Source organism: Nuphar pumila, chromosome 2, assembly GCF_984573655.1.
Source record: "Nuphar pumila chromosome 2, dmNupPumi1.hap1.1, whole genome shotgun sequence".
Lineage (NCBI taxonomy): Eukaryota > Viridiplantae > Streptophyta > Magnoliopsida > Nymphaeales > Nymphaeaceae > Nuphar > Nuphar pumila.
The window spans coordinates 80,505,675-80,523,606 of NC_143250.1; the positions used below are offsets into that span (position 1 = coordinate 80,505,675).

At 38.6% G+C, this 17,932-nt stretch overlaps 1 protein-coding gene across 1 annotated transcript in view; it reads right to left on the minus strand.

Moving 5' to 3' along the window:
• Window positions 1–16,511, minus strand: part of LOC149845819 (calcium-transporting ATPase 4, endoplasmic reticulum-type-like) — a 33,597-nt gene extending 17,086 nt beyond the window's left edge. Inside the window, exons 1-6 of the mRNA XM_089996032.1 lie at window positions 14,991–16,511; window positions 14,808–14,901; window positions 14,576–14,697; window positions 10,784–11,062; window positions 10,291–10,674; window positions 9,892–10,001 (exon numbers count right to left, since the gene is read on the minus strand). Of these exons, the coding sequence (XP_089852158.1) occupies window positions 9,892–10,001; window positions 10,291–10,674; window positions 10,784–11,062; window positions 14,576–14,697; window positions 14,808–14,901; window positions 14,991–16,385 (2,384 nt within the window). The 5' untranslated portion in view covers window positions 16,386–16,511. The remainder of the gene's footprint in view (window positions 1–9,891; window positions 10,002–10,290; window positions 10,675–10,783; window positions 11,063–14,575; window positions 14,698–14,807; window positions 14,902–14,990) is intronic.
• Window positions 16,512–17,932: the final 1,421 nt, after the last annotated feature.

The following is a 17,932-nucleotide window of genomic DNA, read 5'->3' on the forward strand; positions in this document are numbered from 1 at the left end:
CTTGGAGATGCAAGAAGCAGCATAAAGTATCATTGTCCTCAACTGAAGCGGAATATTGTGCAATGGCCACTACAACCATGGAGCTTGTGTGGCTTAGGAGTCTCCTCTGTGATATGGGCATCGTCATCTCAACTCCTTCGAAGATGTGTTGCGATAACAAGAGTGCTATCTATATTGCAAGCAACCACACCTTCCATGAGCGTACTAAACATATTGAGATGGATTGTCATTATGTTCGAGATGAATACCTAAAAGGAACCATTACACTGCCCTATGTCACATCCGAGTACCAGTTGGCGGACTTCTTCACCAAAGCTCTTGCTGCTCCTCGCTTCATGTTTTTTCTCAACAAGCTTTTCGTTGTATCCCCGTAAAGCTTGAGGGAGGGTGTTAAAATATATGTAATATATATATTTATATATATATATATAAATATATTTGTCATTCACTACCCGATAAGGGGTAGTTCTGTAAACTCGCCCAATAGGGGCATTTTAGTCTTTTTCCTTTTTCTATTTTTTTCCTTTTACCTTTTTCTATTTTTTCCATTTCTTTTTATCTTTTTTTGTTTTTCTTTTCGTGCATTTAATGCACAGCCATTGGGGGGCCCAACAAAGAGTCGTTGGGCCCCCAACGGTCACAATTGTGACCGTTGGGAGCCCAACGACTCCTTGTTGGGACTCCCAATGGCTCTCTCTTGTTTTTCTCTAACTCTCCCTCACTCCTCTCTTGCCTATAAATAAGTGGGGTCTCCCCCTTTGTAATGTGTGACTTCTTCAAGCCCTTTAGTGCATTTATAAGATTTTATGCTTTCTAGCCATTATTGGCTTTTGTGTATGTCCTCTTTTGGACTTGTTCTTTGATTTCTATGTGTGAATGTCCATTGTAGGACATACATTTCTTTTCCGCATATTTCATTACAATATGTTATGCCCACTAGGGGCACTAGTGTTTGGATATTTTTTGCTTGCTTTAATTTTTTTTTGTTTTGTAAATTCTTGTTTTTGTAATGACCAATATTATCATTTCCCAAATATAGTTGTTGGGATGCTCCCAAGTGCCATATTGGCTCTCCTTTGTGTATATATAGGGGTGCTTCCCCTTAGATGGGTATTGCTTTCTTAAGCACTCAATCTCTCAATAATATTCATTATTTTTACTTGTGATTCAAGCCCATAAGTGGCTTATGTGTATGAGTTTTGTATTGACCCATAAGTGGTCATTGTGTTCTTATGTTCGTGTGTTTGTGTGTTCTTGTGAACCCATAAGAGGTATCTATTTGTATTTTTTGCTCTTTCATTACATGGTATCAGAGCCTTGGTTCTCCTTGATTGCTCTTTGTATTTGAAGACAATGTCGTGGACTGTGAATATAGTAGGAGAATCGATTTGTTGCTTCGGGAAGCATGCCATCAACAATCTTCATCTTTTTTTCTTGTACCTCTTCTTTTCTCTCTCTCTCTCTTTTATTCTCTTTTCCTCTGTGGCAACAAAAAAGTTGTAATTGTTGTTCCCATCAAATTCGATGGGACCAACTACAATATGTTGGCTGCCGAGGTGAAGAATATTAGTAGGAAAAGAATTGTGGCATTTGATTGATGGTTTCACTCCGAAACCTTAACCTACTCTTACCAAAGTTGTGGTAGGAGAAGATGGAACATCGAAAGAACAGACCCTCAAAAGAAATGAGAGAGATAAAACTCTCTTACATTACAAAATAGTTATAAAGCATGGGAAGTAGGCCATGCTAAAATGCTCACTCTTCATGGGAAGCATGTGTGTGGAAACATGTGAGAACATCTTGGAATTTGAAAGGGCGGATGAGGCTTGGACTTTTATCAAGCAAACGTATACCCAAAGAGATTCTGCTTACAAATGGAAAATATGTAACAATATCCATAAAAGCACACAAGATGACAAAAGTGTGTGTGAGTACTATAGATCCTTAAAAAGACTTTGGGATCAAATGGTTAAATTTGAGCCTATTTGGGACACACCCAATGATGCTCGTCTAAGAAATAAACAAATCTTAGAAGAGCAATTTTTTCAATTTATGCAAGGCCTAAAACCCGAATTCGAACATGTGAGGGTCACCATTACTCATCGTAAGAAAGATGAGCCTCCACCTCTTCATGAAGTTTTGGCTGAAGTATGTATGGAAGAGACTAGGTTGAAGACCATGACCAAGTTCAAAGAATCCAAAGATAATGTTTTTGTGATCCAAAGACCTCGTGCCAACACTAACACTTACAAGCCTCCTCACTTCACAAGACTCAACTTTGGGAGGCAACATAATGATGAAAGAAGAAAGAATAACATATGCCATAATTGTGAAAAAATGAGGCACATTAAGTCTTATTACCTCGAATTTAAAATAATGAACGAAGAGCGGCAAGTGTAGATACATCGTATGAGAATAAGAATGGAACCAATAAAGATTTCAAATATGTTGAAACCATGTTGGTGTCCCAATTAGTGGAGGCCCTACAACTAATTCTCAAAGGTTCATCTTCTTCAATCACAGGAGTCGCGATATCCTCTTCTCTTCCAGGTAAAATTTCTTGGCTCTTGGACTATGGTGCTTCTTTCCATATGACCCCCCTTATGATCATTTACTTTCTGAATGTAAAAATAATTCAAGTAGATTTAATGTTTTCACCGTTGATGGTTCTTCTCTTGATATAAAAGGGTTTGGTGACTTTAAAAATTCTTCAAATTTTTCTATGCCAAAAATTAGATTTGTCTCAAAACTCAACTTAAATCTTATTTTCGTTTCTAAAATTGCCGATCATGGTTGTAAAATCTCTTTTTTATTAGACCAATGTTTGGTGCAAGATTTCCAGTCTGGGATGCAGATTGAGGAAGGCCATAAAGAATGAGATCTCTACTACATAGATCGATTGATAATTCTCAAAAATACTTTTTGTTATAATGTACATGATTTGAATATTATTTTGTGGGATCAAAGGCTAGATCATCCTAGCATATCTAAATTGTCCAATATACCTTATTTGAGGAAATTTTGTAATGAAAATTTTGATTGCTATTATTTTACCTTGTATTCTCGGTAAAATGAAGGTCATTTCCTTTCAAGAGAGAACTTTTTTTGCTAGTAAACCACTTGAATTAATACATTCGGATGTATGGGGTTCGGCACCAATTGGTAGTTATGCTTATTGTGTAATCTTTGTTTATGATTATTCTCGTTATACTTGGATTTACTTTCTTAGGCACAAACATGAAGTATTTAAAAATTTTAAATCCTTTCATAACTTAGTCAAAAATCTATTTAAGTTTAATATAATTATTTTTTGCTCTAATCCAGGGGGAGAGTTTATGTCAAATGATTTTAAAAAGTATTTGAAACTAAATAAAATTATTCATCAAAGATCTTGTACTTATACCCCTCAACAAAATGTCTTTGCTGAAAGAAAACATAGGCATATAATAAAAATTACTAGAACTCTTCTCATTTCAAAAAATGTCCCAAAGGAATTCTGGAGTGAAGCCGCCCTTACCGTTATTTATCTCATAAATCATATTCTTTGTGTGAAGCCTCAAAACAATACCCCTCTTGAAAAACTTTAGAAAACCTCCCCTGATTTTTCTAAACTAAGAACTTGTGGATGTAAATGCTTTGTTCTTACCAATAAAAATGACAAATTGTCTCATGCAATTCCTTGTGTTTTCCTCGAATACAAAGAAACCCCAAAAGGATTTAGATGTTATGATCTTCATAATGATAAACTATATATCTCTCGAAATATGACTTTTTTGAAAAAAGAAAGTTAATTTGATCAAAATGTGCCCAAGAAAGTTGGTAATTATTCCTTGTTTGAATTACTTCCTAAAGATAAGGAAGATTCTTTAAGTATTGATAATGTAAATGAAGAACCTCAATTAAATACACTTGGTGATGTTCATAATATAGATAGAGACAATCATCCCATCATTCAATACAGGAGAAGGGACAATGACAGTTAACCTAATGCTTTTGACATATATTCTAGCCTGAGTCACAAGAATCTAGTACCCTTACGAGATCCACTAGGGAATCTAGACCAAGATTGCCAAACTAGGAAACGATACGGGAAGCGAAAGCGAGAAGCAATGCATTTTAAAATGTATAAGAAGCGGGAATCGAGGAAAAAAAGCAATATAAGAATTTAATGGGAATCAAAATGGAACACAATTAAAAACTAAAATAAAAGTGATTATTCTTTAATTTCATGATTTTTTAGTGTACGAAATAAATTTTTAATAAAATATAAAAATGATGATTGCTAATTTAGAGAAAGCACGTGGAAGTGAGTGAGAAGTGTGAGAGAAAACACATAAAAACATGAAAAGTAGAGTGAGAAAACATATAAGAAGAATAGATGAAGTGTGTGAAAAGCATAGGAGAAGCGTGGGAGAATCGAGATTCCCATCAAGTTTCGGAAGCGAGGAGTATCGTGCTTCTAAAGCGAGTTTTCAGGAAGCGGGCTTTCCACCTATCTAAGAAGCTTCCGGTAACTCTGATCTAGACTCTCACATGAATTTGTATCCTATGAATCTTTTTTCCCTCAATATAGAGCTTGCCTAGCGAAAATCTTTTCTTATTTTAAACGCACTTCATATAAGCAAGCCGAAACACATCGTGAATGGATTAAAGCCATGAACACAGAAGTTGATGCTTTAGAAAAATCTAACACATGACAAATAATACAATTACCTAAAGGAAAAAAGTTTATAGGTTGTAGATGGGTATATAAGGTTAAAACCAAGAGCGACAACTCTCTTGAATGATATAAGGTCAGGTTAGTTGCCAAGGGTTATTCCTAAGAATATGGAATAAACTATGATAAAATATTTACATAGTAGTTAGGATGACCATTGTTAGAACTCTTATAGTTGTTGTTGCCATTAAGAATTGATGTCAAAAATGTCTTTTTAAATGAGAAATTAAAAGAAGTATATATGGATCCTCCACTAGGATATGAAATTCGAGCAGGAAAGGTTCTACATTTACATAAAGTTTTGTTTGGTTTAAAACAAGCTCCTAAGGCCTGGTATAATAGATTTAGCTTTGTTATAATTAACCTTGGTTTTGAGTCTTTTATATTAACATTGTTATGTATGTTAAGCACTCTGATGCAGGTGTTGTTATTCTTCTTCTCTGTGTTGATGATATGATCAATACTGAAAGAGATAAACAGGGAGTTAATTATATGACATCTACGTTAACAAAGTTTTAAAATGACAGATTTAGGGTTCCTTGGATATTTGTGAGGAATTGAGGTAGCATATTCTGCTCACGGTTATTTTCTATCAATAGAAGTTTACACTGTCGGTCCCAAGCTCGGATAAAGGAGGAGGATTGTGGTAGGCCAGTGACAGCTAGCATAAAAACTTAGTCATACCCTATGAATATGAACCAATATGAGAATTTCGTTGGGGCGTTCCCTATTGAGCAACACGCTATACTCTATAGGCCCGGAGGCAGTGATAAATGGGCAAGGGTTGCTAGGTCGTCGCCCAGAAGCGACGCGTCACACCGCCGCCCGGGTACGGTGTCAAATAGGCAAGGGTTCCCTCACTTTGTTGGACGGGTGGGGGTAAAGAAGTTAGTCCAAGACCATAAAATTAGGTTAGCCACTTGGAACATAGGGTCTTTAACTGGTAAGTTGGTAGAGTTAGTAAATGTTATGTGTAGGAGAAAGATTGATATTTTATGTCTACAAGAGACCAAATGGGTAGGTGAGAAAGCAAAAGTGATAGAACCTTGGGGATATAAGATTTGGTATACAGGAATAAATAGGAATAGGAATGGAGTAGGGATTGTTATGAGTCGTGAGTTTATAGATAATGTAGTTGAGGTCCGTAGGAAAGGTGATAGGATTTTACTTATTAAATTAGTATTAGGTATGGATATTATTAATATTATTAGTGTTTATGCACCTCAGGTAGGTTTAGATAATTCAATTAAGCGTCAATTTTGGAAAGATTTAGATAGAGTAGTACAAGGGATATCTTATGGAGAAAAGCCTTTCATCGACGGTGACCTTAATGGACATGTAGGCATTAGTAGGGATGGATTTGAGAGTATCCATAGAGGCTATGGTATAGGAGAAAGAAACGAAAGTGGAGAAAGGATTTTAGATTTTGGTTTGTCCTATGGTATGATCTTAGCAAACACTTGGTTTAGGAAGAGGGAGTCTCACCTAGTAACATTTAAAAGTGGGGTTAATACGAGTCAGATAGATTTTTTCCTACTTAGAAAGAGAGATAGGGGTTGTTACATCGATTGTAAGGTTATACCGAGAGAAAGTGCAGCTACACAATATAGAGTCTTAATTTTAGATCTTAGAATTAGACAATGCCGCAAAATGAATAGACATAGGATAGATCCTAGAATTAAGTGGTGGGCACTGAAATGAGCTAAACAAGGAATGTTTGTAGAGCAGGTAGTTAAGGAAGCTGATTGGTGTCTCGAGGAGGATTTAGAATAAATGTGGAATAAGATAGCGGGAGGCATGAGAAAGGTGGCTAAGGAGGTATTGGGTGAGTCTAAAGGCGGTGCACCGCTAGGTAAGGATACATCATGGTGGAACGAGAATGTCAAATTAGCTATTAAGGTTAAAAGAGAGTGTTACAGAAATCTAAGTAAAAGTCGTGATAATGAGAATTTGGAGAAGTATATGATAGCAAAGAAAAAAGCTAAAAAAGTAGTTCGAAACGCGAGGGATAAGGTATATAAGGAGGTTTATGACAAGTTGGATACCAAAGAAGGCGAGAAGGATATTTATAGGCTTGCAAAGATGAGAGATAGGAAATCGAGGGTTCTGGGTATGGTTAGATGTATCAAAGATGAAACGCAAAGGGTTTTAGTCAAAGAGGAGGAGATTAAGGAGAGATGGAAAGATTATTTTGATAAGTTATTTAATGAAAATCATGCTCAGGATCTTGGAGACTTCTCCATTCCTTTTCATGAGATGAATTGTGACTTCATGCGCAAGATTCAAAAGAAAGAAATTGCAAAGACTTTGAAGAAAATAAAATCAAGAAGGGCAGTTGGCTCAGATGGTATACCTATCGAGGCTTGAAAATGTTTGGGAGAGAAAGGTTTAGAATGGTTGACAAATCTTTTTAACAAGATTTGGCGGACAAATAAGATGCCTAATGACTGGAAGAAGAGTAATTTGGTGACTCTATATAAGAACAAGGGTGATATACAAGATTGCACAAACTATCGTGGTATAAAACTCATGAGTCATACTATGAAACTTTGGGAGAGGGTGATTGAGTCTAGGTTGAGGAAGGTTGTCATGATATCGGAGAATCAATTTGGTTTTATGCCTGAAAGATCAACTATGGAAGCTATACATCTTCTTAGACAACTTATTGAGAGAAATAGAGAAAGGAACAAAGATTTGCATATGGTTTTTATTGATTTGGAGAAGGCATATGATAGAGTACCTAAGGACGTTCTATGGTGGACAATGATGAAGAAAGGTGTTTCTCTCAAGTACATTAGTATAATTAAAAATATGTATGAAGGAGCAGTAACCAATGTCCGCACTTGTAGAGGGGTGACAACCAATTTTCCTATAAGAGTTGGGTTACATCAAGGATCTGCTTTAAGCCCTTTCCTATTTGCTATAGTGATGGATGAGCTTACGAGATCAATTCAAGAAAATGTGTCGTGGTGTATGTTGTTTGCTGATGATATTGTTTTTATTGATGAATCTAGAGTTGGGGTTAATGCTAAGTTAGAATTATGGAGACAGACATTGGAAGCAAGAGGTTTTAAGTTAAGAGTAAGACAGAATATATGGAATGTCGGTTTAGTAAGCAACGAAGTAGTGATGAGAGTGTAGCGAAGCTTGGTGAGCAAGAAATACTGGTGGATGATTGTTTCAAATATTTGGGATCTATCATTCAAAAGTATGGAAAAATTGATGGAGATGTAAATCATAGGATAAAGGTTGGGTGGATGAAATGAAAAAGTGCAACTGGAGTGTTGTGCTATCGTAGCATGTCATTGCGGTTGAAGGGAAAGTTTTATAGGACGACTATTAGGCTCGCTTTACTATATGGTACGGAATGTTGGGCTGCCAAGAGACATCATATTCAAAAAATGAGTGTAGCTGAGATGCGTATGCTGAGATGGATGTGTGGAAATACAATAAAAGATAAGATTCAGAACGAGGAGATATGTAAGAAGGTAGGCGTTGCACCCATTGAAAATAAGATGAGAGAGAATCGTTTACGGTGGTTTGGACATATTCGGCGAAGGCCTAATGATGCTCTAGTTAGAAGGATGGAGAAATGTGAAAATATGTTAGTTAAAAGAGGTCGGGGTAGGCCTAGGAAGACATGGATGAAGATGATAGGAAAGGATATGAATGCTTTGAACCTCACCGAGGACATGGCATTGAATAGAAATGAATGGAGGAGAAGGATTCATGTGGAAGACCCAGAATGATTTTCTTTGTTGGTTCATATCGCCGACCCCAATTGTTTTGGGATGAAGGCGTAGTTGTTGTTGTTGTATTCTTTTTTACGAAGGGCATTATAGTCCAAATAATGCTCTTGAAATATAGATGTTGTGAAGTGCTCCCAACACCTATATTTCTAGATGTTGGGAGCACTTCCCAATGGCTCTTCTTTGCTTCCTTTTGTGTATAAATAGGGGGTGTAACCCCTCTTGTATGTAATGCTTGTTCAAGCATATTTGTTATATAAATTCTATATTTTTTATGGCATTCTTGACCCCTAAGTGGCCCATATGTAAATGCTTGTGTGATTGACCCATAAGTGGTCTTTGTGTTCTTTGAGATTGTGTTCCTGTAAGACCATAAGAGACACTCTTTTGCTATATTTCTTGTTTCGTTACAAACATCCTTCAGATATACCCATAAAATTCTACAAGTGAAGACCTCAAAGATAATATCCATCATTTCAAGCAAGAAGGATGCCATACATGGTTGGCATTCTTGGGACTCGTTATCGAATCGGCCACATACAACTCAGTGACTCGGGCGAGTCAAGAATTTTTATTTAATTTTTTTAAAAATAAATAATAAGTATATAATTTATGATAAAAAAATAACAATTAAGTGTGATTTATTATATATGGTAATAAACATAACTTCAAAAATTATATATATACATAGTAACAAATATTAAATATATTTTTAAAATATAAATAAAATGGAATTTTCACTATTTGAAATTGAAAAATAGTGTGTTATTAGCAAAGTATATAATGTACTTGATAAAACGTAAACATCACATTGTAATCATGATATTTTATATTCTAAACATAAAGTTTTCAGAAAATGTAGATAATTGCATGAGTTATTTAGATGCATTAAAATAGTGTCATTTTGATAAAATGCCTATTTATCATCATATTTCAGCATTAAGTATTATCATTTAACTCTCTTTCTCTCATGCTAATAAATTCTCATCCAACAAGTACCAACACCAAATGCAACTTTGGAAATTAGAAATCTTTTCAAATCTAGCTTTGGAAAATTAAAAGTTTTTAATGCTTTTAGTTAATGTTTTGAATTTTTAGCAAAACCTTTAAACTTCAACATGGTAGCTAAGACTCGGCCGAGTCAATGATAAACTCAGTCGAGTCTTAGTTGACTCGGCCGAGTCAAAATATGACTTGGCCGAGTTTGGTCCTAACCGAGTTATACAACTTTTTAACTCTGTTAGGTCCCAATCCAAGCCAACTTGGGTGAGTTACGAGTTGACTTGTAGAGTTTGCTGACTATGATGCCATAGATGAAGGCATGCAGCTTACTCTGCCAGGTGGCAGGCCAGCAAACCAAGTCAAGAGCACATTTTTAAGGTACATAAACAGGGCAGAAAAAGAACAAAAATTCAAGAAAACAACCTGATAAATGCTTTCATGTTGTCATAAATGGATCTTCCTTCACCAACTGCTGCAACTATAGTGCTGAAGTTATCATCCGCTAACACCATGTCAGAAGCTTCCTTGGCAACCTGGATAAAAGAACAGATCTAGAATATAAAATGAACAGCCTATGAGAATGTAAAAGCTAAATATAATTCTGTATCCATACTATACACAAATTACAATATAATATGATGGAATATACTGTGAAAATAATATTCAGAGGAAAAGAGCACAACCAAAATAAAGAAGCAGCTTCAACCGATAAAAGATCAAGTTATTGGAAATAGATATTAAATGGCAATAAAGGATCCAAAAACTCAAACAATATGCAGATATAATCATTCTTACACCAAACTATCACACAAGCAAATATACCTCAGTGCCAGCTATCCCCATTGCGATACCAATGTCAGCCAACTTCAAAGCAGGTGCATCATTCACTCCATCACCAGTCATCGCCACCACCTCCCCATCAGCTTTCAACAATTTCACTATCTCTTGCTTGTGCATGGGTTCAGCCCTAGAGAAAAGAAGTCCACAAGTTTTTCTTAATATGTTCAAGCGTTTTTCATGAGGATAACTCATAAACTCTCTTCCAGTTATGCTCTTCATGGTAATGTCTTCTTCTGGGCTGAAAATGCCAATTTCACGGCATATAGCTTCAGCTGTGTGCTTATTGTCTCCTGTGATGACCATAACCCTGATACCAGCACCACTGCAGTCCTTAATTGCTTTATGCACCTCTGGCCGAGGAGGATCCTACAAAAGATTTAAAAAACAAAAAGAAATACAGAGTATGTCAGATTAGTTATCCACATTATAGCCAACAAAGAGTGCTGCCCATATGAATTGATTTATGCATTCTCACCCTTAATCCAGCCAGCCCAACAAAAATTAGATCAGTTTCAATGGCTTGATAGTTTAAAGGATCAAGCAAAATCTCATGAGCTGGATGGCTCTCGCCATCATAGGTTGCAAAGTTCGACAATTCTTCCTTGTATGCAAAGCCTAAACATCGCAGGGCACTTGAGGACATTTCACTAAGAGTTGATAGAATTTGCTTCCTTGTGTTATCATCCAGGATTGACACAGAACCATCAAGTAACTGAATGTATGAACTTCTCTCCAATAAATTTTCTACCGCTCCCTGCCACATGGAACATGCCATCAGTAAGGTTGAGTTAACATAACTCATCCAGAGATAAAAGACAAATAAAAACTAACAAAAGTTTAAATATACTAATCCATTCTCCATAGCACCTGCCATCCAACTGCTAAAAGTCAATCAATCAGAGACCACCACAAAATATTTCCCATCCAACAAATGGCAAGCTATGTCACATGGGTGTGGGTGCAGCACTTTCAAAAAACTTGGGTGCGGGGTGCGGCAAATATATATATATATATATATATATATATATATATATATATATATATATATATATATATATATAATTTGTGCAAGGGAGGGGTCGAGCCCCCTCCCTGCGCCTTCTTTGTGCAGGGGAGGGGTCGAGCTGATGAGTTGTGGAGCCTGATTCAAAGTTTTTACCCTTGCAGAAAGGGGGGTCCGGGGGCTCCCCCCAGCGTGGGCGGAGGTCCAGAGGGAGCGCCCCTGGCGGGGGGGGGGTCTCCGGGGGGCAGCACCCCTTAGAACAATTTTTTTTAATAAAAAATTTGGACAAAAAAAATAAAAACATTGGACACAAATGACCCTGGGTGTGGTCAACGCACGCAAGATCGGGTTGACCGCACCTGCGTCGAGTCGCGTCAACGCGGGTGCGGCACCCTGCTAGCCGAATCCCTGTGACATAGATGGCAAGTGTCACCTCACAAAGCCACTGAGAACATTTAATCAAAGAGTCCGTATAGGAGTCTGCTATGATTGGAACAACTTCACTATAAGGTCAAGAGAGATTAGGTTCTAAATGGAGAACATGAAAATATGTTCTATGAGATGATTACAGGAAGTCATCTCCCAACTTAACCAACCATCATCAACATCTTTAAGAGGTAAAATTCCAAGAAAATCAAGACTTATAAGATGCAAGTACATGAATTTGGTTTATGCTTTTCTTTTACTATTTGAATTTTTAGAGGAATTCGTACAAAAGACTTTGGTTTTTACCTGTTTTCATAAAACTATTTTACAGGATCGGATGCTCAGTGATGTCCTGACTAGCTGGCTGGAGACTGCAATTCCTGTGACTAATTTCTAGTTCTCTGACAGGATGGCTCCTTTTTTATATAGATGATTTTGGTGTTTTGGTCTAATTGACATTATTTATTAAATTAATAAAGTTTGATTGTTCTGCTATTGATTCAATGTACATTTCGGTTTGTGGTTTGGTATATTAAATTTGTGAGGCCTCAGATCCTTGGGTTTGTTTCCGCAATTGTTTAAAAAAAAATCCGCTATTTTTACAAGAGTCAATTGGGGTCGTTATAAAACACATACCTGATTTTATACTTTTCCAAGCTCATGACCCTCTATGAGAATAACGATTACAACAAATAAACTCCAAGAAAAGGCACTCAGTTATAATAAGGAGGGACCAAGGATTGTTACGTTTTGAAGCTACCGCCCATCTTAACTTAGATAAACAAGCTATACTCATAGCTCTCAGTCTTCTAATGCCTAAATGACCCTCCTCCCTTGGTTTGCAAATCATGCTCCAAGTCAACAAGTGTGTTCTAAAACAATATTAAGATTCAGACTAAAGGAACTTTCTCATAGTTGATTCCATCATGTGGACCACATTCACTAGAAGACAAAAACACATCATGTCATATACTAGAAATGAAGCCAAGACAGCACTAATAAGAACCACACCACCAATCATAGAAGTCTATCACTGCAGCTCTGAAGTTTGCCTTCAAATTTTTTATTAAATGTTCACAAAGCAAGGTTTTGAAGGTGCTATGAAACAAAGAGAGCCCTGAATAGCCTTTTTATCAAAATAAGAAATGTTTTTTTTTTCTATATTTCAATATTAAAAAAGATGAACAAGGATTTATCCTGGCTAATCTAGGGAAATAGCTTGAAATTCTTGCATGACAAAATGAAAATGCAACAATGAGTCCTTATCTTGAATGAAGAACAAGGCATCATCAGCCAAAAAAACCTATGGCACTGAAAAAATCTTTTACAGAAAGGAACCTAATCTTTTATTTTTGTACAAGAACAATCTTACACAAAATCTTTTCATAACTAAAAAGAACAAATATGGAGAAAGAAGATCCTTATCTAATGCCTCTACTACTCCCAAACATGGAACCAGGTTGGCCATTTATAAGAACATTAAAACAAGGCATGCCAACACCAGATCGCATGTCCTGATCCATTTTTTCATTAAAGCCAAAAAAAATTAGGAAGTCTTCTAGAAAGTTACAATCCACATAAGCCTTTGTCAGGTCTGCTTTGAACAGTACATTTCTCGTTTTGATATTCAAAAGAAAGTCAACAACCTCATGTGCTATGAATATATTCTCTTGAATAGATCTACCTTTTAAACAAGTTCTCTAATTTCCAGAAATGATTCTTTCAAGGTTAGTGCACATTAAATTAACCATAATTTTCAAAATGTTTTCATAAATTAAATTTCAAAGACTAATGGGCACGAAGTCAGGCATTTTAGGAGCACTTTTAAATTTAGGAATGAGAACAATATTTGTGTACTAATTTGTTTTAGGATCTTACCACTATATAATAAGTTCCTAACAGCTCCACACTATGTCACATAGGTGCTGGTGTGAAAGGTGTGACACCGTAATTTCAAAAAGCTTGAGTGTAGGGGTGAGGATATATAAATAATATTTATTTATTTACATGTATATGTATGTATGTATTTGTGTGTGCAAATGTATGTATGTACGTATCTGTGTGTGAAACTGGACTTGGTTAGGGTTAACAAAGTCCAGTTTCAGGCAAAATTTGATTCAAGTATGGTTGACTACAGCTGACACTACAGAAGCTGTGTCCAAGTGTCACATCTGCACCTACACAGGTGCTTGCCCTTTTAGAAGTGTCCATGTCACATAGCTCTGCACTATGTCATAGGGATGCTCAATTTTTACTCCCACTTTATATCTCCCTTTATACTAGTCATATTGAAAAACTTCACAACAACAGCTAGATCCCCCTAACCATAGCCATGTCAACGTGACATAGTTTTACATACATTTGAACCCACCAAATTCAAGAAAAAATGGAAAAAGTATTGTGAGTGATACAAAATGTAAACATAAGGAAATTAATAACGTCATGAAGTCCCAAGACTACACCTGCCAAATTGGAAATGTTTTCGGTTTCCTAGTTTAACACACAATAATTTTCCTAATGAACGGAACCGCTCCAGACTCTTTTGCCTTGTCTTCATAAAAGAACCTCTGGATGTTTCCACACTGTTTGGCTGTTTTTACAGTAGAGCATTCACCATAGTTTGAAAGCATTCAGTAGGAAACATTATGCCTACAAAACTATCTCAGTAGCATTCTAGTCCAAACTCCAAACTATAGCAGAAACAGTGCCTCGACCAGAATAAAATCAGTTGGTAACTCATTCTAAGGTCAGGTATGATGACCATCTAAAAGCATCGTTTGAAGAATATCAAACAGAAGAAAGAATAGCAACTAGCATGTCAAGATCCATGTGCAATACCTTCACCAGTAAAGTGTTCTTTCCTGATTTTGATTTCACAATGACTCCCATGGACTTACGGATCCGATCAAACTCAAGTGTAGCAATCCGATGATCTTGTTGGCTCCACCACTTACAGCAACCTAGCGTGATATAACACAGCTAATTCAAGGTATGGTCCCATGCACAAAACACAAGATATGCATCTAAGATTAATCCTAATTCAACCCACGGATGCCAAGAGCGCACTCACCTAATGTCACTTCAGCTGCATCCAAACGTGAATTACTTCGCAGAGAACTGATTCTGCTAATCCCTGGAGGAAGCCCCATTTTCTCCACAAGAACCTGAAACCAAAACGCATCACGAATGTAGCAAAGCGATACAACCAATTAAACATACTCGTAATTCCTGAACAAAAGCATAAGAATCACACTTTCAGAGCTGCCTCTGTGGGCATGCCGTTTGCAGAAAACTGATTAACAGACTTGACGATTCCGGCATCATTGCAGAGAGCAGCAATCTTTGCTATCATTTGAAGATTCGCATCCATTTCGCCGGCAGGCCACCCTTGAATCGTGCCGTCTGATGGATCGTATGTTGTCCCTTCCACCTTGAACATCCTGATGGAGCCTGGAACGTGCCCCATTGCCACCAATTTGGCGACCGAGTTCTGGTTCGTTGTCAAAGTCCCAGTTTTGTCCGAGCAGATCACGGTGGTGCACCCCAGAGTCTCAACGCTGGGCAACTTCCGCACCAGGGCGTTCTTCTGTGCCATCTTCCGCGTCCCGAGTGCGAGGCACGTCGTGATCACGGCCGGCAGCCCCTCAGGGATCGCCGCCACCGCGAGCGCCACGGCGATCTCGAAGTAGTACGTGCACTTCTCGAACGAGAACTTGAAGTTCGCGGGCCAGCCATTGACATACTCCCATGTGAAGAAGTACTTGACGTTGATAAGCCAAACGAGCGCGCAGATGACGCCGATGATCGCCGTGAGAGCCTCGCCGAACTCGTTGAGCTTCTTCTTGAGCGGGGTGTCCTCCTCAATCTGCGACGCCTCGTGGATCTGGGAATGCACCTTCCCGATCTCCGTGTTCATCCCGGTCTGAGTGACGAGGCAGATGCAACAGCCATTGACGACGGTGGTGCCGGAGAAGATCATGCATTCCTTGCCCTGGATATCGGCGTCCTCGCAGACGCGGTGGTGCGTCTTGTTCACGGCGCCGTTCTCTCCGGTGAGCGACGCTTGCTCCACCCGAACCGTCGAGCTGATCAGCTGCAGGATCCTCATATCAGCGGGGGCCTTATCACCGACGCGGAGCTCGACTACGTCGCCGGGGACGAGGTCCCTCGCCGGGAGGTTGGGGATGAAGAGGCCGTCGCGCTTGGCCATGGCGGTCTCGGACTGGATCTGCTTGAGGGCCTCCAGCGCCTTCTCGGCGTTGTTCTCCTGCCAAACGCCGACGATCGCGTTCACGATGAGGATGAGGAAGATGACGAGCGGCTCAACGAAGGCCGTGATCCCCATCTCGCCGCCCTCGTCGCCGTCGTACCACGCTAGGACGAAGGAGACGACGGCCGCCACGAGCAGGATCCGTGCCAGGGTGTCGTTGAACTGGTCGAGCACGAGGCGCCAGACGGAGGGGCCCTCGTGGCGCTCGAGCTCGTTCGACCCGTAGATCGACCGCCGGCGGTCGGCCTCGCCCCAGGAGAGGCCCTCCTCGGCGCTCACCTTGTAGTGGGCCTCGCACTCGCTCTCCTCCCTCGCCCACGCCGGGAAGGTGTCCCGCTGGCCGCCGTGAGGCTCCTCGTCCTGTCCGCCTTTCCCCATCCCGAAAGCTGCAGGGACTGGGAGGCTCCCAAACGACCCAGAAGAAGAAGGGAAAGGAATACCGGTAAGTCGAATTAGAGAAATATGATCCAACTAAGAAGAAAGGATCCAGAGAGTTGGGTTCGGACAGGAAAGATCATTAGATTAGAGCTTCCTTTTTCGTTAGTCTCTTTTCTTTTGTTTCTTTCGTTCTTTCTTTCTTTTTTCCTCCTCTTCACCGGGAGAGGGAGAAGTAAAAAGAATGAGAAAGAGCCGCTATAGCCCTAGAGAGCCAGAGATTGAAACGTCTACAGTCAATGATGATAGGTTCAACCATTCAGGAAGCTGCACGGAGCTATCTTACAAATAAGGGTGTCAGCGGGTCTGGTTTAACCGGACTTGACCCAAACCATTTTATAGGGTTCAGGTATGGTATGGTGACAAATAAGAAAACCCAAATTAAGACCCGACTCCGGATAATACATTGACCACACCTGGGCCAGCCTTGAGTTCCGATTACGACCCATAATTTTTCAATGTAAAAATATTATTTTATCAGGTCTGGTTCTTGTAATTTTTATCGGGTCTGAGTATTGTTTATCTTATAATAGACTCTATTAGACTTGAGTTCGGACTCGATACCATACCCAAAAATCTGGTTCAAGTCTGATTCCACCTAGATCCAAACCAAACCCTGTTGACACCTCTACTTAGAATTAGGGGGTGGCAACGGGTCGGGCTTATCCAGACTCAAACCGTACCAAATCCTATATAATCCGGGTCGGATTTTATGGATTCCCATTGAGGTAAGCAGTTTTTTTTTTTTCAGGAGGAGAAAAATGACAAAGTTGTTAGTATCATTGCTAATAAGCCTGATTAAGCCGCAAAAAAATCAATAGGAAACAAATTGGATCTGTTTATTTTTAAAATAATCTTTAAAAAGGATTCAAAATATTTTTTTTTTTCAATATTCTCCTTGATCCGTTCTAATCACATGATTGGCTTTCCATTCTAATCACATGATTGCGATGCTAAAAACAAACAAAAGGACTCAAGAAGATGGTTTTACTTGTGTATATTGTGATGGCAAGTCAAAGTGGACCCTACTCCTGGTGGAAATATTGAGAATTATGTCAAAGATCTACCAAATCCAAATCCAAATCCACTAGGGAGATACAGTAAGCCAAGGAGCATCTATTAACAATTGGAGTCCGAAAGGTTTAAAGGGTCCAACAAATATCACAATCTAACTACATGTAAGTATATCTAATTAGCTATTTTATGCTAGTTGGATTCGGATTTGGTACTATTCTTTTGTATCCAAATTTGATTATCTAGTACCCAGTTAGATCGAATTCAGTAAAACCTACATACGAACCAAATCCAACCCGATTCCCATCATACTGCCAACGACCTCTCACTGTACCATATGTGCAGTTGGGCATCCTCACAATTTAGGGTGACTCCAAAAATTAAGCCAGTTTTTCTCTACCAACCGTATAAGGCGAGTGTTAAATTTTATTTTATTTTTCTCGACAGAGAAAGCTGAGGGTAGGTCGACCCCTACC